Source organism: Apteryx mantelli, chromosome 4 (assembly GCF_036417845.1).
Source record: "Apteryx mantelli isolate bAptMan1 chromosome 4, bAptMan1.hap1, whole genome shotgun sequence".
In the NCBI taxonomy this organism is placed as follows: domain Eukaryota; kingdom Metazoa; phylum Chordata; class Aves; order Apterygiformes; family Apterygidae; genus Apteryx; species Apteryx mantelli.
In genome coordinates this window covers 70,646,341-70,670,152 of record NC_089981.1, presented here as the reverse complement: position 1 = coordinate 70,670,152, position 23,812 = coordinate 70,646,341, and the positions used below count along the sequence as shown (strand labels likewise).

The following is a 23,812-nucleotide window of genomic DNA, read 5'->3' as shown; positions in this document are numbered from 1 at the left end:
GCATCTGTGAGAGGGCATCTCTTCACTGCTTGCTCCTTTCTATGCTGGGCTGTTCTGTGTGCCACAGCCTGACCCTTAATAAACAGAGACAGTACAGAAAATAGCAAAGGTATCCTCAGCCTTGCAGTTTTCCTTTTCAAAGTATAAGCAGTTCACATATATAAGAATATTAAAATGAATTAGTTACTGTCATTTGGGGAGTGATGGGTATTGATGCCACTTGAAATGCTATTTTATAAGTAGAGTTGTGTGAGCAATGGAGATCTGTCTTACAGTGGCATATTGGTTATGTGGATGATCTGGAAGTTAGTAACTTCCACCACTGAATTATTTTGATCCTGCTTTTCATTTTAGATTTAGAGTGCTACAGAAACTAATTTACCAACAAGTTGTGGTTTTTTCCTTGTGGTTCCAGATGGTTACTGAAAGAATACACTGCATCTTTTAGTGTCTTTCCTCAGTTGCTCCTTGCATGCAACCTTTCTGCTCATCTGTCTGCATAACTCAACCAGTGACATAGTGGTATTCTTGCATGGTAATTCGGAAAGTTTAAGTAAATGAAAGGAAAAGTTACTAGCCATAACTCTGCTTTTGCAAGATGAAATAATAATTGAATTCCAAGTGGTGATTTCAATATACAAAGCTATGGTATACTTCAGGGAAAAGTTATGGTCCCTCTGCTCAAAGGGCTATGATCTTCTTGGGCACTAATAGTACTATTGAAGTCTTTGGCAAGCTAAGCAGACCAAAGCATAACTGATGTGAATGTCATAGGTGGGAACAAGTACCAGTGGATCAAGGTGGCTTTTGGGGGGGATGTTTCCAGAGGACAGCAAACTTCTACTTTTTCTCTTTTTGAAACATCTTGTTAATTCCTGCATGGAAGGTGTGGAAAGTGTGTATGTGTGTGTGTGTTGAGATGGGAATGTTTTTAAATGTGAAATTTTTGAAGAGAATGTTGCTGAAAAGCACAAAGTGACTGAGAAGGATGCCAGGTGTAAAAGGTCATGGAAGATGAAGGAATGGGGTAGGGTGGGGTGGGGGATATGGATATACAGGAAGTCCAGGCTATAATACTTTGCAGTGTATTTTGTATGTGTAGGAGTGGAGGAAAATGAAACTTGGAGGAAGAAAAGGAGGAGAGACATGAGCCAACATTTTTGGAGGAGAGATGGGGAAAAGTGAGCGAGATTTCTAAAAGAAGCAAAGGAAAGGCTAGGAGAGAAGAAAGGGTAAGATTAGCATCAGCTGACTTTGCCAACAGTCCAGGACAATTAGGTAACTATGGAAAGGAAACTTGGGAATCAAGCGGTAGAATTGTCAGTGTGTTTGCCTTGAAGTTGTGCAAGTCCTTTAGGCAACACCTATAGCTAACTGACATATGACTGTGTCTATGTGTATGTAAATGCTTTATTTCAATATAAAACACTATGGTTTGTTTCAGAGAAAAGATGAAGTCCCCAGATCTCTCTTGGTCAAAACTCGTGGTTTGTTTCTTTGTAGAGGACTTGGTTAAATATAGAGAAACTGTACTGTGTTGTGCAGTATAAAATCTGTTCCTCTTCTAAACGTTTTGCAAAAGCCATGCCCATTGGAAAGGATTTGTCTTTTTATTGATCTTTTGATATTTAGCAGTTTTATCTGATTCTTTGAATTTGCCAGTTATCTGTACATTTTATGTTAGGCATACCCTTGAGCAAATTACTTTTCTTTTATGATACTGGTATTTTGGACTTCTTAAGATCATGCGGTTGAAACAAATACTATAAAAAAATCAGATTTTTATTGGCGTTTTTAGTAAGAGAACATTCCCTTGCAGTGTCTACAAACCCAAACATTGAAGCATTGAAAGCCTGATAATCAGTGTCCCCTAGATGAGACAGACTTCATCGATTTCTCATAATCTAGTGCTGGAGGAGAAAGTGCACAAAAGCAAAGTATAAATAGCAAAAAGTAATTTTTAAATTATTTTGGTCATTGAAAGCTGGCCCTACTTGTTATAAAATAGGTTCTGTAATTTTAGCCATTTGAAGCTGCACTTAAGCACCTAAATGAAATGACCTATTCTTCAGAGGTGCTCAAAAGCAAGGGTGGGTGGAAGGCAGTGACAGGATTTGATGAGGGGTGTGTTGTCCTCTCACCAGCAGGAGAAAGAAGATTATTTTCCTGGAACTAATCTTTGTGGTCTGGAGTAAAGCAAGGTGAGCATCAGGACGGCAGTTAGGAAGGGGAGCGTGGACCTGGCTTGGTATTGATAGGAAGCTGAAATGTACCTCAGCAGCTTGAAAATAATGTACTTACAAGCCTGCATTTCTCCACCTCAGAATATGCCAATGTTTTCATGTGTGAGTGTTTAAAGTTCTAGTCTCCCTGTAACTTGGTTAAATACAACCTTTAAAAATAAAATTCCATGGGCATATATATAACGATGTAGATTGTGTCTATCATATATTTGTTTATATAATATCTATATATTAAAAATAACACACCTAGAGTAATGCTAGTCTTTGTCTTTTTGGATGTTCCTCATGAGGAGAAGTTATGATAAAAATGAGGAATCACAATAAAGGTAAAAGAAAAAGTGAGCAGACTGGCTAGCTATGGCCATGGACACGAAAGGTCAGGCTGAGGCGGTTGGAGGTTCCTGTTGCCCTCAGAGGGCACTCGCCGGCTGCGCGCACGGTGCGATGGCGTTATGCCCGAGTCCCCGTTCTGCGCCCAGGGTAAGGACTGTGCTGGGTAGGCCTGCAGCCCAAATGGGGAGGAAGTAAGTGCTGCGGACCGGCTGCGCGTGGACCCTTCCTGTCGCCGTACCCTGGCAGCATGTCCCCTGCTGTTCTTTTGGCCGGGGTGGCTGCTGAGGGCTGGGCAGCACGCAGAGATGTGCCTGGCCGGAAATGAAGTACCGGGTTGCAGGTTCAGATCTCTCTGGCCAGAGCTGCAGTTTTGATATCCAGCCAAATCAAAAGTCTCCTATGAAACTTCTCATCTCTAGCGGCCAGTAGGCCTGTAATTTTGTGTTTCTGGCATCGGCACACCACACTGAACGGGGAGGATGCTAGGCTGTGAGCAGGCCATGTGATGGAGGCACATCAGTGCTGTCAGGTTGGGTGACAGAGCTCATCAGGAAAAAAGGGCTAATTAGTGATCTGGAGCCAATGCCTTTGTAGCCTCTTCTCTTTCCCCTCCTGGTAAATCCACATTTGCTGCTAATATTTTATTTTGCAGGAGACAGAGGCCACGAGATTGTTGCTCAGAAAGTGAGCTAGGATGATAAAAAGTTATGACCTGTGTTCTTGCAGTGAAGTGCTTATATTCTGTGTCTCCATAAAGGGTCATTGTTTCTTTCTGTAGATTAAATAGTTATATCTGTACTTACAGCAGTGTTTGGCTGTAAGCACACGCATTCCCAGCAGAACTGCAAATACAAAGGTAAAGCGATTCAGTTGTACAAGCAGTGATCTGCAGCAGCTAGGTCAGACAGTAGCTTCCACAAACCACACTAACATTGCCTGCTGTTAAATTTTTTGCCATATGCAGGCATAGCATGGTATTCAAAAAAGTGCCTGTAAGTAGTTGACATTGAGATGTTAAAGGTAAGCAGTGCGCTACATGGGCCTCTCTAATGTTTTCTAAATTCACTGAAAAGGTTAACCTCCATGTTTTGCTCACACATTTTTCTAACTTCTTCTTTAAAATGAAAAATTTTCTTTTGTTTTTTAGTTCCTCCAGGAGTGATACAAAATGGAGCTCGAGTTCTGAGTAGAGGAATATTCCCTGGAGCCAGGCCATTGCCAATCAACCCTATAGGAAGCATGGCTGTTGCAGTAAGGTAAGGGTGGCCCATAGTAGGATCTTTATGAACAAACTAGTATATTGCAGACAATGTACAAGTATATCGAAGCCCTGGTCAACAGAAACCGTACTGCTTGTTGCTGCTTCTGAGATTTTAAATGAAAAAAATTCTGCCATCTAAAAGTCATGGATTTTCATTCTTTGCAGGATAGTCATGTCATATCTGTCTGTTGCACTCTGGTTTGTTAAAAGCATGGTTTTATTTTCACTAGCAAGTCACAGGTAGGTTATGGTGATACCTGCCTAGGGTGACCTCTTTTTCTAAGTGCAGATGTATCTCTCTCCTCCCACCCCCTCCTGTTTTTTTTCAAAGACAGTTTACTGAATCTTTTCCTGGGATTAAATACCAGCGAGAAGAATATCAATAATGCTGTTTAAAGTAAATTTTGAAAGATATCTAAACATACAGCTGTCATTATTAACTTAGGTCTTTGTGAGGTAGTTTCTTTCATTACAGGTTCTATTTCAAGGTTATACTGAAACATTCAAGGATAAAACATTTAAGATAGTCAACTTTTTCAGAAAGCAGGGCAGTAAGAGACATCTAGTGATGGTAACAAGAATTGTGATTCAGTGGTTTGCTTTACTTAAAGCAATGATGGTTTATTGTTGAAAGAATGATTTGCCTCAAGTGTAGCTCCATTTTCAGTCAGTCACAACAGAAATTAATTTGGACAAGTGTGCTGCCAATGCCCTTCTCTTTCACAGCTCTCAATATCTGTAAATGCCATTTCAGCTGGGCAGTTAGGTGTTTTGGGTGTGGTTTCTTAATCAACGCTGACTCTGCTTTGCTGGGCTGTTCCAGTTCCACACTCTGATTTGAGTAAAGGGCTGCAAGGCAGTGACATAAAATATCTTGATGACTGCTTATTCCATTATTATTTACTTGGGATTTCTCCCCATTTACTCTTTATATTTTTATTCCTTTTTGGAATCAGTGTCTAGTCCTTTGGATGCAATTTTTCCATCCAGGAAATGGAGAGAGAGAGAGAGAGAGAGAGAGAGGGAGAGACAGAGAGAGAGAAAACCTGTGACCTTTTTATACCGTTAATGCTTTAAAATGCACAGAGGGGAAGACACTAATTGGAATAAAATCCGTGGTTTTTGATAGGCAACTGTTTCAACTGTATTTCCATTTGCTACGCTGAAGGAATGCAACCCTGAGGGTCATCCTGCAGAAGTCTACAGAGTTCCTCTCTATCTCGTTTTACCGTGGTCTGGCCTTGCTAGCAGTGGCAGGTCAACCATCTTCAGTAGTTTTGCTGTTGGCTTCTAGCCAGAGTTTGTATTCTGCTCCAGTGGGGATTGCAGAGCTGTGGGACTACTGGATCACTAATTATATGTATTTTTATGAGGTGTTCAAGGTAAAGGGAAGACATTGGGGTCTGAATGTTATCTCATGAGCTTATCTGAATTCCCGACTCAAGGCTGTTTCTTAATCAGAGGAGATGACCTATTTCATAACCAGGGTTAACTTAAGGAGGAGAGAGAGAACTGTTTCCCCTTCCTGGCCACTCGAAAACATCCTTCTGTGTGGACACCCCAAAATTGCTATGCTGTAAAGGCTGTATATAGTTAACTTTTTTGCATTTTTAGAGGACCTGTTTTCTTGTTTTTTTCCAGTAGGTAGAACAGGATCTTTTCCAGCTACCAGCTAATGTAGGTTTGAGAAATGAGGGATATTACCTTTCCCTCTGTAGTTATGTTTTTTGCTCTGTCTTAGAGAAAAGCACTTATAAGTAGTTCAATGCAGACATATTTCTAATTCTTTTTGTTCCCTTCTCCAGCCTTAGGCAGTATTAGAAATAGTGCACTATGGATGTATTCCTACTCTGCATGACATCTGCTCATATTTAAGGGCTCCTGCAATATCCCCCCTTCTAATTCTTGAAAAGGGAGGAAAAAGAAAAAGGCTGTGGAAGATTTTGGGAAGTTAGAGGCTCATCCATCATTAGAGAACTCTCTGCAGTAGGGCTACTTCAGCAGTCAGTTTTGTCTTGTCTCTCTTAGGGATATTAAGATTTAGAATTTCTTTAGGAAGGAGGTCAGCCTGTATGCAAGGTAGCGCTTAGAATATCATTTGGCCCTCTTAAAACCAGATATGTCTGTCATCTGTCATTGTAAAAATGACACCCTGTTTCTTGGTGATTATTCCTCTCCTAGAATACACAGGACTAAATGGGGTCTATCTTGTTGAGTTTTCATGGCACTTCATGAGAATCCATAAAACATCTGCTTATCGTGTGTAACAAGGGGAATTTATCTGTGCTACACCCATGCTGCCCTCCTTTAGTAGGAGCACTGTTCGCTTGAGGCTGTCTTTCCTACATAGAAACTCCAGCCATGGCTGGCAGGGAATGCTCTTAGAGTTGCTGAGGTGAAGGAAGATCCATTTCCCTTTCCAGCTTTCACCAGGAGGGAGCTCTGCTGGGCAGCCACAGGAGGTGACACAGTCTCCTGCTCCAGTTCCCTGCAGAAATTATGTCCCTTTGCCTATATATTCAGGAAAAGCCAGACAAGTTTTTTTTTTTTCCCAAGTTTTTACGCATACGTAAATTTTCTTAAGAAAAATTACTCTGGTATGCTTAAGTGAAAAGTCTAAAACATGAGGTTTTCATCTTTCAGTTAGGGGACTTCTAACATTTTCTTGGTAACAGATCCTTGCATAATAAATTAAACCTCTCTCTCATCTGTTTTCCTTAGTTACCATATGTAGAAATTATGGGTTCTTCTGTAGGGTGCTGGTGTTCTGTTGGTACTTCCTTCCTGTCAGGGCTGTTTATTTCATTTTGTGTTTATTTGCTCATTATCTTAACGGTGTTTGGTTCTGTTTTCCCCCAAACTGAGGAAATTCCATTTGCCTGTGATAGCCCAATCTCAGCACAGTCATGATTTGCATTGTAAACAAAAGTTGTATGTGTTCTCAAGTCAAAGTCCATGCATTTGAAGCCTCTTGCTTTAGGATAGCCTGGATTATTCACAGGTGTAACATTCATTTTTATCTTCTTCACCTAATCTATTCAATGCTGTAATAACTGTTTAGGATCCTAGACTTATGTATATATAAAAGTACCTCGCCTCTTCACTGGTTGTCAGTCAGACCACTGGAGTTACTCTCAGAAGGCAGGGCAGACCAGAGACCACTACTCTCCTGTTGCCTTTGTATCAGATCTTCTGTAAAACATCGAAAAACCTGAATACATTTTCGAACGCTTTTTTGCACAGTTTCTGTATCTATGTGCTATCTGTTTGTATGTTGGTTTTTGTTTTTTTTTCCTGGCAGTTAGTTAACTAAACCAAATGCTATGCTGCAGATGCAGTCTGGCAGCTCAATGCAATACTACTTTCTGTGCTATCGTTTGAGTTCCTCACAGTTTGGGACTGTATAAACCTATGACTTCTCTCTCTCTCTCCTATACTTGCTGTATATTATCCAGTTGTGTAGACTGCCATTAGTGTCAAAGTATAGTGACAGAAAGTTTGGTCTTGGGTTAAATTTACAGTTTTAATTAGGTAGAATGTTTTGATTACTTTGCTATTCATAAAGGAGGCCAAAATCATAGCATAAGACTAAGAAATTTGAAATCAGTGATTTCTGATCTATTAGCTCCCATCAACTGGAAAGTTTACTATGCTATTCTTTTTCAACAGTGTGATTGAATGTATTTGCGCATCTTCTTGTTCCTGCAAAAGGTATCAATGTGTTGCTGTTCCCATGTAATTACATGTAATTACTTTATCTTTTATGTATAAAATAAGGTATGATGGAACTAAGTAGTTTGAATAAAAAAGACTACTGAAAAGTATTAAAAAACACGACAAATCCACCACTCCCCATGAATAAAGATTAGCAATTGAGGAGAGCATCATTATGTTTTAGTGCATTTGGCTTAAATAGCACAAATAGGCCTTTCGTTCCAAACTAATCTACAAATGGAAAAGGCATCCCACACTATTTTTACTTTGAAAATCATCCTCTGGTGTTAAGTCTCCACAGCAAAGCATAATTGGATGTGTTTTGACAGTAGTTTTTTATTTACTTTATTCTCACCACTTTTAGCTTGTTTACCATCCATATTTTCCATGTTGTGGCTGACAAGTCTGAGACCCACCAGAAGACAGCAGGGGAAAATAACGCTTCAAAGCTGCACAGCATGTAGCATGTCTCTAACATGAGATCCATCATATATATTTTTGGCAGACCGTATCCCCATGCAGTTCCCTGAGTGAATATGAAAACAAATGCAGTGATAGTCTCTGTTTATAGAAAAGAAAATGCTGACTTATAAAGGTATTAAATGAAAGCAAGCAAAGCCGGTAGTACCTTACATGTTGTGGCAAGGAATTGGTTGTGCTTTTAAGGTGAGCTCTTGCTCTTACTATGTACATCCATTAGAAAATATCTTTTAAATGTTTGTGTAGGAGAACTTCTGTATCCACTTTCGTTGAGGCATAGTTTGACAAAAATGGCGGATGCATGTGCCAATTTGCATCTTGGCAAGGTGCAGGAAGCTCTGTCGTATATAACCAAGTTCCAAATCAGTAAGGTTTTACCAGTTACACCAGCCCTTTGGAAGAGCACAGGCTTGGAAGCTGATATGCTGTTAGAACTGTTTGAACTATGAATTCAGTGCGTTCAGGACACAGCCTCTCTCCACAATGCTTGTAATTTTCTTTAGATATTCTTAGTGCGTGAGTGGTGTGTGTCTGTGTCTCTGTCCTTCTGCAGTGCAGCAGACCTGCTGAGCCTAAGCCTCCACTGCCTGAAGTGGCAAGTGCACTGGGGTGAGGTTGGTGGAGCTGTGCCAGTTTTACAGCACAGACAATCTCCCTCATTGTGGGGCAGAGACCTTGAAATTCTGTCCCGGCTAGTTTGCAAAAGATGTTTTACAAAATATCCTTAGTAATGTTTATGTAGTAGGCTTTTTTCCTCTGCCCCAAATGTTCACTGTGCTACAGAGGCTGTTGGCCAGAGTTCAGCTGGGCTTCCAGCAAGTCTAGGCTTTATGAGGTTCTAGTTTTGGTGCTTCTGTGTGCTCCGCAGGCAGTGCATCCCCATTTTTTTTGGTCAGATTAAGGCACCTTCAAATGTAGACTTGGATTCTGCATTCTTCTTTTCTAATCTTTTGGATCTGTGTTCTGTCAAAATTCTGCCCTTCCCACTAAAGTAGATCACTGCGAAAAGCTGATGTTTTTAGCTCTTGTTTATTTTTTACCTTTGGAACTGTAACAGTGTGTGGATAACCTGTTGCTGGTCCTGGCCCACAAACCTTAATGGTTTGTTCTCATGGGAAGGTCTAGTGAAAACCACATCCTATAACCCTGGCCAGCAAATTCATGTACAATGAAAGTAAAAAGGTGGGGAGCAAACTTCACAGCTACCTTCCTGAGAAATCTTAAAGAGCAAATAAAACCTTTAGGATTTGGGATGAACAGCTCTGAACTGGAAAGCTAAGCAGAGCCAGTTCCAATAAAGAAGCTCAGGCTACATTTGTTATTCTCTTTGCTTGTAGATGCAGTCAAAAATTTCAGGATGGAGGACAGTTTGACCCTATTGCTTAATTGCCTTTTTTAGCTTATATTTCACCAGAAGGAGTCCAAGGTATTGTTTCAGGCTGGTTGCAAACTTGGACAAAACTTTTTTTATATGCTTCTTATGCCCGAGTAACAGGTAGTTTCTCAGGGGATGTCACAATTATCTATAAGCTGCAAAAACAAACTTGCCAGGGGATTTCCCTCAGCAAAAAAAAATTCCATTCAAGTTTCAAAGAGAAGATATTCCCTATTCCCTAGGGAAAGCAAGTGCATCTGAACAGGCAGAGCTACTCCTTTTCCTTTATTTTGGAAAACCAACAGGAATGCAACATTAACAGTCCTTAGACTAGATTTTAAAATATCAGAGGTTTTTTTAACTATTAATGCTACAGTTCTTCTGCAGCTCCTGATCCTTGGGGTGCAACAAGAATGAGTTTCATGCCTAACTTTATTTAAAGAGACAAGACTGTTATTTATGATTATTTTAACTTTAAATGTACAGGGCATTTACTAGATTATACCTCAGGCCTAGCTTGCATTATGGTGAATTCATTTCTCATGATAGCTGTATTTTCATTTATTTTTTTCCCCTTGAATCAGCCATTCAAGCAGTGGTTAAATAAACCAAACATAAGTAACGTGCAGCATAGATGCCAAAGCATAAGCAAAATTATATTCTCACATTATCTATGAATGATTATTTTTGCTTAGGTAAAGGAACTGGTACACACTTCCCTTTATAAATTTTTAATTATATGTTCTTAATGTCCTTGTTTATTACTAGTATGATCAGCTTAACAAATGCTAAATATCATTGTTGCATTGCATTCCCCTTTGCTCCTGTACGACGCAGGATGAGTTATTTTTGGGAGGTGAAGGAACTCTTTGGGAATTAAAGCACAAAAATACTGGAGAACTTGGGTTTTTTTCTTCAAAATGAAGAGGGCTGCATTTATCTTAACTCCAAATTTTCTGTTGTTACTGACAAAGTGCTCTTTTGTTAGCAGTTCATGACTCCTATTTACTGTGGTCCTTTGCATACAATTTTGCTGTAAAGTATCTTTGTAAGGGCTTCTACCAACAGTGTAACTGACTTGTTGATTTTTTACTCGATAATACCTGATAGCGTCTCATCATGCAGCAAGTGAGCACAACTTATTTTTCATTTGCTTGCTCATCATCCTGTCTGCTGGTATATGGTGGTATACAGACCAACCACTTGTAGCTAAAACTTCTGACTGTTCTGAATCTCCCTTTGAAATTACATTACCTGTATGGTAAAAAAGTGTTATTGTTTTATCAAGCCTAAAATCTGTCAGAACGCACAAACCCGACTTAACCTGTACTGCTTTCTTTGCATCTTTTAACTGAGGTGTTTCCAATTATGTTCCAAAACTGTCACCTACTGGTATACTGTATATGTCATCCAGAAGAATCAGAGATAGTTAAGGTGATATTTAAACTCTGCGTAAGTTTGCTTTGTTCGTCAAAGGAATATCTTGTCTCTGGTGTGAATTACAGTAAGTAATTTTCAGGAAAACTTGCCACTTTGCAAACGGAATGTGATTACTTATCGCTTTTGAAAGCCAGCAGAGAAAGAGAAGGAAGTGCCAGGTACCTGTCCTTGGTAGAATGACTGAGATTTAGTTCTGTCGCATCCTGAGGAAGGGCCCTTTAAAAGGCAAAGGCCACTAACACTGTGCGAAGGAATTTATTTCATTTCTGACTTGAGATCGAGCTCCTGCGGGCTCCATCTGGCTCCTGATGAAATTAGTAACAGAACTCTTATCAATTAACAATGGGATGGAATCGGCCTTTCAGAGGCCAAACTCATCTCCGCAGTGCTTGAGGCTTGTGTAATTGTGCTACAGACAAACTGAAATATTTTTAAAAGAGTCTGTGCGTGGTAGTTCTGGTTGTATAACTGTGGTTCAGATCCCTCAAGCAAATAAAACAGTCCGTGATAGGAGGATGAAAAGTTCTAGAGACTCTCCTGTGGCCTTTACTGACTGGGGGAGCCAGTGCTGTAAAACATTTGAAAGTAGATCAGCTTCTGGAAATTCTTGAAGTAAAGTTTTGAACTAGAAATGGAAAAGAAATTAGGAATTACTTTAACTAAATTTCGCCTCACTATTTTACTAAGCACAGAATTCCTAAATACCTTTTGTCATTTAAAAAATCCAAACACCAGAGCAAAGCATTTATTTTAAAAATCTGTTATTATTGCTTCAATGATAAAGTTAGAATTACAGGTTCTGGTATACCTTCTCCACATATGTGTTCTTTATTTTTCTTAAGCTGAGCAGAAAGTATTCCAGGCACACAGCATGTTTTTGGGCCTGAAGTACTGGCTGAATCACTCATACCAGAACTGCGGGCAAAAATACATTCAGTTGGCCAAAACCTATCTGCTGAAACCCAGCCGAGTTCTGTCCACTGATGATCTAGACTGAACTAAGCAGATCACAGGATTCATTTCTTAGCGAGTGGATGAATGTATAACAGCAATATAAAGCTTTAAAATGTCTCAGAAGCTTGTGTGCAGTAGGAATGGTTTAGATATTGGTTTATTCAACTCTTATAAATCTATTAATATCAATTATAAAGAATTCTTCATATCTTATGTTTAAGCTATTGCCTATCGAGATAAAAATCAGATTAATTTGCTTTTAGGGTACATAACTTTTGATCTTGTGAATATCCTAAAACACTCCGCCTGTATAACTCATTTTCATTTCTGTGAATATCCTTTGCTAATTCTGTCCTTGACCTGCTTTCTTTTCCTTTTTTTATTTCCCCAAGCAGAACTGGTTGGAAATCTTTCAAAATGTAAGTGAAAAACATAAAGTGTTTTCTGAGATACAAATGCTATCCATTTCCTGACCAGTTCCACCATAGATGCCTTTCTTCAAAGTTTTCCTCTTTCCTCCCATTTCTTTAAGTGATTTCCTTTTGCACCTTTCTGTGGACTTCCCTGGTTCTTTGTTGTCATCCCTATTCGCAGTCACTCCCTGTGGGAATCTAACCCCATAGTAGTATACCTTCCCTCAGGACATTACCTCCATAATCCATGGCCCTTTTCATTCCAGTTTTTGTGCTTTTCAAAAGGAGTGGGATCTGGAGTAAGACCCTCGGGCAGAGGTTTTGAATCTGAATTATCGTCCGTTTATGTAAAAGCAAACACTAGAGGCCCAAGAGAGGGGCAAATTAGCCAGGTCTTTTTGGCACATGGTTGCACTGCTCCCTGGAACTGTTGCTTTTTTTTTATTGATAGTCTCTCAGAGCAACCTAAAAAATCAGAGTAGAGTTAGTAATATGAAAATAGGCACCTTGATTTAAGTCCAGTCTGTTAGAAGCCTTGTTAGTTGGTAAGAATCCCCTTTGAGTTCCCACCTATCATTCTGTCCTGTGTTTGTTTCCTTGGAGCAAAAATTTATTGCTGGTTTTATATAGAAGATTAGTAGCGTGAGATTTTATTGAGCACATTGCCCTGACTATTAGTTGCCTAGTAAAATCAAGTAACTTTAATTTTATGCTAATTTATGATAATTTTGAGCATCTTTAAATGTAAATTTAGCCTAAAAGTGAAGAATCTGTCACTTAAAATGCATCACATGTTTCCTTGTAATGAATGATTTTAAAGAGTTGGTTATAAATTCACCTTACAACTAGTTTAGTATGGATGATTTCTTCTTTTAAGCATTTGGCATCCTCTAATGACAACCCCTGCAGTGGCAAACCATCACAGAGTAAATGCAGCTGGCTTGCTGCACAATCATGAATGATATTGCATTTAGTTATTAATAATTGAAGGAGCTTTGTGTGTTCCTTCTGGGTTCTGTATATAATTTATGGATCATAAACCTACTCTAAAATCTCAGAAAATAATTTTATTGAGAAAAGAGGTTGGCAAGAGGTTTTCTTTGCTAATAACTGGGCCTTTTGTTATATACATTTCTCTTAAAATACTGTAAATAAGAACATTTAGAATGATTGAATAATTTGCTATCTTTTGGCATTGTCTTATCACTGGTTCTCAAAGCCCTGTTTCTTATTTTAGTGAGCTCTATAGACAGGGGCATTTGGATAGATAGGACCTGTGGGATTATATACCACTCTTATATTTTTCACTTTTCAGCCTTACCTTTCAGAAATGGATAATACTCTGCTGTTTCTTCTGTAAAGAAACCAGACCTGAGGTCCATTCCCTGAAACCTAAAGCACTTTCCCATTATTTAAGTAGAAGGAACAGTAATACTCTGGGCTTGCCACTGTGCCATTCCTCTTAAGAAATATCTATGTTCATTGTGTGCTTTTAGGAAAAGGTTCTAATCCAACACCATTGCAAACGTATGAAAATACTGTAGTGAGAGTGAGAAGGTGGCAAGACTAGATTTTAAAGTGGTTGAGCATGTGATAGTTTAAACAGTCTTGCATTTCTTTTACTGATAGAGGTTCAAGGCCAGGGAACTGGGAGGGTGGCCAGCGATGATGAGTCCTGAGCATCCTTCCCTCCTTTTTTCTCAACAGGAATTACATAATGCGCAGGTACAGTCCAGTCTTTAAAAGGCCTGCAGGCATTTTATTCTGTATTGTAAAGTCAGTGGCAATGTTCCCAATATTTTCCAATGCAGAGGAAACGCTATTAGTTTTTAAATGTTATACTGTGTTGCGGTAGTTCCACAGTGCTGAGTGCCATAAAACCAAAGGGGAAAATGACAGCTTCTAGAGCAAAAACAGGTATTTTTTTTACTGTTTGTTTTTTAGCACATTTTAATATACTGTTGGCAGCTAGTGTCTTAAGATTATATTGTTTTTAAGATTATCCAGAAACTGATAACAATCAGAAATGTGACTGAACTACTACCTGAGTGCTATACATAGTTACTCACTATGCCAGAAAGAGTCCTGACTGGAAGTTGTGCTAGTTCCAGGTGAAATATTTCCTACCCTTGGAACAGTAGAGATGCAAAATGGTCTTTTAGAGGAAACAAAAACAGTACCCCGGAAAGATAGTGTCTGTTCCCCACATTTTTGGTAGTATCATTTTATGTGAAAAAGGGGAGAGAATATGTATCCAGGTCATTAGAGTTTTTTTAACATGTAATAAATGCAATAAGCGGAGGGTTTTGTTTTTGTTTTTACTTTTATGAAATGTAAACTTTTAGTTGAAATGTAAATCAGGACTGTTCAGACATCTTTTATTTGTGACCATCCTGCTTGCTCCTGCCTCTTGTACTGTTGTGTTCGTTTTGGTTTGTTTTATGTGTAGAGTCCAGTCCATACGCAATATGAGTCAGTAGAAGGTTGGGCTTTGAAACTGGCCTGGGTAGGCATTATTTTGATAGTCATAATTTTAAATTATCTGTCAGTTAGCTTTACCATATTACCTTTTGTGCTGAGGCAGGATTACATCTCTGTGGTTTCTAAGACTATTTCAATTTGTTTTTACAGGAATGGAATAACAAACTGCCGGATGCGGACAGAAAGCGAGCAGTCGTGTGGCTCCCCAGTTGTTAGCGGTGACCCAAAGGAGGATCACAACTACAGCAGTGCCAAATCTTCCAACCACAGGAGCACATCACCTGCTAGTGACTCCATTTCCTCTTCCTCTGCTGATGACCAGTACGAATTTGCAACTAAAGGTAGCCAAGACAGCAGTGAAGGAAGTGAAGTTAGCTTCCAGAGCCATGAGAGCCATAGTGAAACAGAAGAGGAGGACAAAAAGCAAAATCGGAAGGAGACCAAGGATTCTTTAGCTGACAGTGGGTATGCATCCCAGCACAAGAAAAGGCAACATTTAATGAAGGTGAAAAAAGTACCAAGTGACACACTGCCTCTTAAAAAGAGACGTACAGAAAAGCCCCCTGAGAGTGACGATGAGGAGATGAAAGAAGCAGCAGGATCTCTCCTGCATTTAGCGGGAATTCGGTCCTGTTTGAACAACATCACCAATCGGACGGCAAAGGGGCAGAAAGAGCAAAAGGAAACCACAAAAAATTAGAACAAATCAATGATTTGTTTGAACTTACAAAGTTTTGTTTCAGCACGTCAGGTGAATTCTAATGATTTGTGGCAATATCAGCAATTTTTTCTTTTTCTTTTTGTTTTTCTTTTCTATTTGTTTTTATTTCTTTTTTATTTCTTTTGGACCCTTGAGATTTTTATTTTTAAAGGAGATTAAAGCCATAGAACTCATACTGACACTCAGCTAATTTACAAAAGCTTTTCATTACCTGAAGACAAAATGTTAACAACAAAAAAAAAAAAAAAAGCCAAAATCGCCATTGCTTTCTCCGGCTTGTCAAAAATGCATGGTTGAATACGCAGTGACATCAACATTAATGTGATGGGAGTAAAATTGGGCACTCGGAAATCCCTCTTATACTAGAAGAGATGTGCATAATTTAGTAATCATTCAGGCCTGACCCTTAAGATTTTTTTTAATGGCCTTAGATTGGGTTATAAGTGAATGTGAATAAAGAGATTTGGGGGAAAGAGGAGGCACGTACTTCTCAACACCAAACCAAGAACCATCTAGTGGCACTTGGATACACTGTGCCATAGAAGTCTTTGGACAGCCACTGGTGGCAACTGTGCATACAGCAATGCACTTTTAGTGCTTCGTGTACTATATGTGTGTGGCTCATAATGTGAAGACTGATAACTTTAAGTTTTGGGAAATTTGAACTGTGTATGCAATGGGTTTCAGTGACATAATGAGAAGAAATGGGGGAGGGGGGCACTATTAGTAGTATCGTTAATCACTGAATTCTGTCTTCTATATTAAATTAAAAGAATGTTCAAAAAGCCATAAGCCTGAAGATTGGCACTGCGTGCAAAAAATAATAGTAATATGGAAAAACAAGCTATGTCTTCTAAACTGCCTGAGTGAAAAGCAATCAAGTCTAAGAAATTACAGTAAATATTAAGGAAGGAAATAAATCAGAATATTTTTCTGTGGATCAAAAATACTTGATCTAACTGGAAAAAAAATGCTACAAAACCTGCCATTAGTATTATGCTGTATTAAAAAAAAAAGAAACAAAGCATATTGGTGGACAGTAAAATTAAGAAGTAAATAAAAGAGCTCCTACACTGCCCTCAGAAATGAGTGTGCAGTTAATGTCAGTCAGGATTCATCTGTGCAAAAATGACAACAGATTTCCAGATTCAACCAGCGTAGCCAGCAGAATAAATTTGATCCACACTGCATGGATTTCCTTTTTGGGAGGGGGGGGAATACAAAAAGCAAACAATTTTTTTTTTAATTCAAAGATGACAAAGTTCTTGTAAGGTAAATAATGTATTTAGCATGAAGCATGAATTATTTTCATATAAATATAGAAAATAGAGAAAAAGGCTATGCCTCTAATTTTTAAGCCCTTAGGCTTAGAGTTTGTTTTTTGGGTTTTTTTGTTTTGTTTTGGTTTTGGTTCTTTTTTGTTGTTGTTGGGGTTTTTTTGAAGCAGGTGTTTAAGGTTTAACCTTCTTCAGGGACAAACACTGACTGTTGGGGAACTTACTCTGCAATATTAAAAAATAAAATCTTCATGCTCTGGTAGGGCTTGGATGGTTGAATTATACTGCCTTGTCTGCACATTCAGCCCCCCTATCCCTACTTCTGTTTAAAAAAAGTGTGTCCTTTCTTCGTCTGTACATGTGTAACATGACGCAATAATCTGAGGGCAAATTTAGTAGTGAGTGTGTATGGCAGAATCAAGAGAATAATGGGAGGTTGATTGAGGAAAACTCTCTAATATGATTCAGGAATAAGTAGATGAGAAAATAGCTTTGCTAATTTGCCATGAGAAAATGATGTTAGTGAAGAGTCTTACTGAGGTGACCAGAGATATACCAGTGTTACAGAGAGGATGATTCAAGTACAGTGCTACTCTCCTGAGAATGGTGACTGTTAGGTTGGAGAACCCTACAGCAGAGGGAAGCTGTGAAATAAATAATGCAGTCGCTCTCGCCTGGATTCATGAATTTGGCATGAAAAATTCTACACTTAGAGTATCCTAGAGGCAAGAAGAAAATCATAGGGGCTGAAAACCCCTACCACTTAGCAGAATAAAATGATCCGTTTCTTTGAAAGAATATCCCTAAGATAACTGTTTCAGTCAGCAGTTTCGCTAAGATGGAACTAGTTTATGAAGAGCAAGTTAGAGAAGGGTTTGACTTCCCACTCAGTGGAGTGAAATAAAAATTGCATCTGGAGATGTGTTTTGTATGTTCAGTTAGGAAGTGGAAGGACTGAAAGATAGGTCAGCCTGGAGCTGCCAGTACTCCTGTGCTCCACAAACATTTTCCTGCGTGGAAAACAGGACCACACTGGAGGCAACAAACAAAATTGTGCCTCTCCTCCCGTCTCACCCAACGTGTCCTGGGATCCAAGTGCTGCCTTGTCAGGAGGTGTCTGACGACTGCTGGAGCCCAGCACAACTGCTAGCTATGCAGATATGGCAGGAGAGTGCCAAGGATGGTGCAAGGAACAGCTTTGCCCTCCTCTCAGCTCGCTGATCCTGGGGCCAATGTGTGCAGGCTTTATTCCCTGCATAAGTTACAGTGAGAGTACATAGATATTAAATTTTGTTGGCTGCCAGCAGCCCTGAAGATAAAGCTGGGAAGAACAGAAAGGAGCAGTCCTTTGGCCAGGTAGCACAGAGGCGCACAAGCCATATCTTTTCCTCTGGAGAAAGCCCTGGTGTGACTGCACAGGGGTAATTGGCTTCTTGCCAGATCCACTGACTCCGCAGCCGGAGCCCACAGGCAGAGGACCACTCGGCCCCTGTGCAGGAAAACTTGGTTCTTCGTGTTTTTATGGGCTTCAGGGAGAGTCATGCCAAACGTGAAATACCACAGCATCAGATCGTCACCAACTTCTGTCATTAATGCATAAGTTGTTTCACCTGGAAAGTATTCTAATATTTATCAAAAAGCAACATTTAAAAGTCAAATTTAGTGACAGGAAATGTACTCAAAATGGGGCTCAGCCCTCTCTTTCCTCCAGAGAAAAGGATGTGCTTGTGTGCCAGTGGCCAGATTCTGTCCAGGCACAGCACTAATTCCAGAGCAATTTTATGGATTGCAGTATGTCAGTGCAAAGGAGGTCAATATCTGCTGCATAACAAGTACCATTCATTAATGTGGACTCTTGGTGGCTAAGTGTATAATTACCACTAGTATTATTCACCTTAGAAAACAGTCATTTTGCATAAATATCTAATTAGGCATCTTATTTAAAAAAGATATATATATATACACACACATATATAAAAATCTAAGATTTCAACACCTCCTTTATTTACTTCCTGATAAACTTAAAATGTTGGCAAGCATTTTTTTTTTTAATGTATGATTTCTTGTTCCTAGCCTGGTCTACTAAGGAGATATTATTCAGCAGGGGCTTTTAAAGATATGTTCAGAAACCAGCAGTTTGGCTGAGTGCTAATGCCATCTATAGATGATTTCTGGAGTTTGAAAACAGCTTCTCTTTACTGACCCTTACTCTAACTATTGATGATAAGTATATGATTTCAGATCTGGATTTGTGTAAAATATTTATGAGTCACCTTTTAAAATATTTCTGTGCCTGGCTGACAACGGCAGCTTTGTCAGAACTGCTCTTATTCCATCTGAAAAGTTCTCATATTTCATAAGAACTGAGACTCAATTGTTTTCCAAAAAATACAGTGTCAGCCTTTCAATCCAGTTGTCTTTACTTTCCCCGAATAATGCCAAATCTAAGTGGTAATGGGACTGTATTACAAACTCTTTCACTCCTCAGACGTCGGGTGGTTTGTGTTTTCTTGTTTGCTTTCCTTACTAAGCCATTTTGGGTTGAAAAGTCCTAGAATCTCTAACTTCCAGTTTTCCTCAGTCTATCAGTATTGCCAAATTGATGTTTCTCCAAAACAGATAAGGGTGAGGGGAACCCCAGCAGGTCAGAAAACATTTAATGGCAAGTTTCATATAGCTGTGAATTCTAAGGATCACTCATATTTCACCAAGAGTTCCTTTGGAATATGCCCTTTGCAGGAAGAAGCTCTTGTAGGCCAGAGCTCGTGCCACAGACAGAGCTATTGAAGCCTGCAGGGAGAAGGAATCTAGTGGTCACGCTTGCATTCTGCAAGCAATTGGGTGTTCTACCGAAGAATCATTTTGGTGCAGACTTTGCCTGCATTTAAAAATGCCAAGCACAGGTCTTGAACAGCTTTTCTATATCATTGCATGGCTGTTCTTGATATCAGTTTGATTCTGATCTTCTCCTGGCAAAACCAGCAGTAAAACTATTGATACTACCGGAGTTTTACAGATGAAAAGCCTGGTGATGAGACATGCCATTTAGGACTATAGAACTATCCTGTGACTGTATTCTCTCTTCACTCTAGTAATTCAGGTGGTGTCCATAGAGTGACTCCTGTCTTACCTTAAGGGGAGAAAGGAAGCCCAAAGTAGGTGTATTGGCTCCCGGCGTTCCACTGAATTACCGTCTACATTTGGAAAAGATGTAAAGAAACTCTGTGGGCTGCATTCTTCACTGGAGTAAGGTAGAGTTACATCAGTATACCTCAGCAGAGAATGAAATCATAAACTGTATATCAAATGGCACCATGGATAAAATTACCAAAACAAAACTTTGTCCCATTTTCTCAGTGGCTACAGTTGATTTTCACTGAGGTTTTGGCTCCTGAATCACTGAGGCCCTAATTATTATTAAAGTATTTCTGTGTCTAAAGATGTAGATAGGTGCATTCTGAGATTTTCTAGAATCTTAAGGTGTTTAATCTCCTTTGCAGTCAGTGGAGCTATAGACACCCAAGTGCTCTTGAAAATCTTTACTGATTTTTTTTTATTATTATTATTACCATTTTCCCTTTAATCTGGCCCTAGGCATTTTTTAAAACATTACCCTCACATGCTCCAGGAAAACTATAGAGAGAATGCATTTGCAATTTCAGATTAAATGCAATTTACTTCACTTCATGGAGAATGCAAACCAAGTTTCTTCAGGTATGTCCTAACTGCCTGAAGAGCTCATTGGCATATTTTATAAGAAGCATTTTTAAACATTTTCTTGACTTTGCCACCAAAAGAGCATTTGAACCATACATCCTCTTGATTGTAACAGAATATCAGTGTTGACCGTATGACCAGTTAAGTTCTAGTAGTGTTCTTCACAGCCCTCCAGTAATATATCAAACACTGTTATGCACATAATGCAGCACTGTGATCTAATTTAAATAATACTTTTTTATTATTTATACTACTCTATGTAATATACATCAACACTTTGCTATATAACCTAAGTGATAACCCTCTTCTTAGTTATCTGCCAAACTTTGAATTTCTGTTTGGTTTATATTGCAGTTAGCACAGTTACCAAGTTGTAATGATGTCTCTTTTCCTTTGAAATGGAATGTGTAAGTCAAACTATACATTTTCTGTGTTTCTGTTTTAAGCTGGAGTTTATAAGGATTTACACACAACATTCAGTGTTCTGTATAAATCTGCATACATTTGTGAATTCATCTGTTAATCCCCTTTTGTTTAGAAAGTATTAACTGATGGTGGTTTATTAGGGTTTTTTATTTTTACATTTTTATTTTTAGTACTGGTTATTCTTGAATTAAGCAGAGACTTGTCAGCTGGGTTGCTTTATCATTGATCATGTACATGACCTTATAATTCTTCCACAGTTCAGCAAACAAGTACTAGCTTCACTGACCAAAAAAAGTCTCAACCTAATGTGTCTATGGTGCTGTATTTTGCTGGTGTACATTTAAAACCAGAAATGATTTAAAGGTCACTTTTGAGTTGTTCTAATACATAGCCTTTCCTGGTTTGGGGAGTTTGTTTTTGTTTTAGCATTGAAACAAGGAATATTTATCTGAAGCTATATAATGATTTTTCTACTGTATCACATTTACTTTTGCAAAGAGGATGAAATCAACCTGATCTAACATCCTTTCAAAATCAGTGGAAGGGTTTTTTGTTTCTTTTTTATTTTTCAGTTAATTCTGTTGGGCTTTGGATCAGGTCAGCAGTTGTGAGAGCTCAGCATTTGAGGGTTTAAGCAATAAATGACAACTTGTGCTAGCCCTCAGTGCTGGGAAGAATTTTACTGGATGCTTAAATTCCATGTTGGATTCTAAGATGGTTGATAATCTAGAAATTGGAGTTTTTTCTTTCTTTTACTGTGGCCTAAAATCCCAAGACTTTTCTTTTTTGTTGTTGTTGTTCAAATAACATTGAACTTCAGTACATTTTTAAGTTAATAGAGCATTGTACATTTCTTGAGTATGTGTGTGGGACAACAATTGAAAGTAATACCTGTATTTGATAACCAGTTCCATGCCTGCATCATTCACACTCACTACTTAAAACTGCCATGATGTAAAATGTTGGGGGGAATGATTTGTGTGTGTATGAAAAGCATTATGAACTTGTACATTTTTTTTATACTCTGATCTGTAATTTCTGAAATATTTTGTTTTACAGAAAAAAGTGATAAAGCAATCAAAAGACCAAGAGATTTAATATCAGTGCTTAAGGGTCACATGACCTTAACTGGCAAATAAGTTAATTTAGTACAGTGATAAGCCAATTTTTTTTTCTGTACTTGGCGTCTGAAACTGCCAACTTCATCAATATTAAAATAAGAACTGTGATGGGGAATGAACAGTGATGTTAAGTTGTATTTGTGTTTACCTAAATGAGCAGTCCGAAGGCAAGTGCAATCAGCTGATCTTTAGGAAATATGAAAATGTTGATTTAGAGGCATACTTGCATTTTACATTTTCTTGATGTGTAATCATATTGCCAAAGACAAACTATTTCATCAATTATTATTGTAAATAACACTTTCCCAAAACCTACCATAAAGTTTCTGTGATGTATTGTCTTCCAGTTGCAATAAAAATTACTGAGTTGCATCAATTGAACAATTGTAGTTTTGTGAATATTGGCTTCAAAATATGCTCAGATATTAAGGAGGAACAACAGTAATATTTTTACAAATGAATTACTTCATTATTAAATAGTTCTAGCCCTAGTGGGATGTCACCTGTATCTTCGCTGCAGTAGATACCAACTAATGTTAATTTGCTGCCTTATGTGAACGATTAAAAAGAATATTAAATTGCTGTTAGGGCCTGATCTTCTGTCATCAGTTTTGCAGCCTGGAAACCAAGCTGACTTTACTGGGAATTGTTATCTTTTACATTAGCAACAATCAGAAGAGATTCACTAAGCAGACGTGCAACAGTATAGACATAACATTCTGAAAAATATTTCTATCTTATCTTTGTATCAACCCTCTTCAGGCTTTATTCTACTTTCTGCAGCACTAGGACTCTGAATTCTTTTGCCGAGTTATTCCTTTACCTTGCTGTATGAAGGGACTGTTTGTGTGAGAGAATACTGTAAAGCTGAGAACTTCAAAACTGCTTGTCTAAACTGAATCAATCCTTAACCATCTAAGAGGTCTCCTGGTCATCAAATACTCACAGCCACCCCTGGTCACCTTGACCTGTCACAATATCAGTACTGCTCTTTCTTCACAGGTACTAAAACCTAGCCTATTAGATGCCTTTGCATATAGATCTAGCAATCTAATGCAAGACTAGAGTTAAAAAAAAAAAAAAGTGCAAAAGTCATGTTGTTAGAGAGTAAATAATAAAGGGTATAAAGTTGTAGTCAGTTTCCCTGTAGCTTTCTCCAGTTAAAACTGATCTGAATAGTAAAATCTTATAAATAAAATTGTTCCCAAAGCACTGTGTTTTGAAAGTGTTCTATGAACAGCCCTATATATTTATAGATCAAGTTTGTAAAAGGATTGAGACGAAAAAGAATAAAAGCTTCCCCATTCTTCAGTCAAGCTGAAATCTTCTCCACAACTAGTCTGAGACACTGCTGAAAAAGGGGAGGGCGGTTTCATGGTTGTTTAATGAGACTATACGGCTGCTTAAGCTAGAACTGACCTGAAGCTATAACAGGTCACCCCTCACTTTCTCTACACTACCCTGAGCTGTTGGCATTGGATACCACTGCAGTGAGCGTCTGAAAGAGAAGATAGACGGACAGGTATTGGGGGGAGTGGGGTGGAAGAAAACAAATTTCCTAGATATACACAAAGAGCATCAAAATGCCAATATCCACCAGGCAATTGATATCCACCAATATCTGACCAGGCAATTGATACTTTAATGTATTGCCTGAAAATGTTTCAATTTGTAACCTATTATCGGCATTCAGTACTGCCGCAATAGAATAGAGATGAGAAAAAACTCAGGGACAAGGAGATGAGGTGAAAGGAGACCAGTGAGAAGGAAAAAAACACTTAACTGTGCTCTAGACCATCTTCCTCTAATGGATCCCCCCCCCTCCCCCCAATCCACTCTAAGTTAAGCAGCTATCA

General features: G+C 38.6%; 1 protein-coding gene across 11 annotated transcripts in view; it reads left to right on the top strand.

The window, feature by feature from the left end:
* FOXN3 (forkhead box N3) overlaps positions 1–22,340 on the top strand; it is a 221,601-nt gene extending 199,261 nt beyond the window's left edge. For 6 of the 11 annotated variants that reach the window (XM_067296910.1, XM_067296911.1, XM_067296918.1 and 3 more), the window contains 5 exons: positions 3,724–3,832; positions 7,507–7,548; positions 14,845–15,445; positions 19,785–19,943; positions 20,764–22,340. In XM_067296910.1, coding sequence (XP_067153011.1) covers positions 3,724–3,832; positions 7,507–7,548; positions 14,845–15,394 — 701 coding nt within the window. In that variant the 3' untranslated portion in view covers positions 15,395–15,445; positions 19,785–19,943; positions 20,764–22,340. The remainder of the gene's footprint in view (positions 1–3,723; positions 3,833–7,506; positions 7,549–14,844; positions 15,446–19,784; positions 19,944–20,763) is intronic. The other 5 variants (XM_067296917.1, XM_067296919.1, XM_067296913.1 and 2 more) reach the window with 4 other exon arrangements.
* Positions 22,341–23,812: the final 1,472 nt, after the last annotated feature.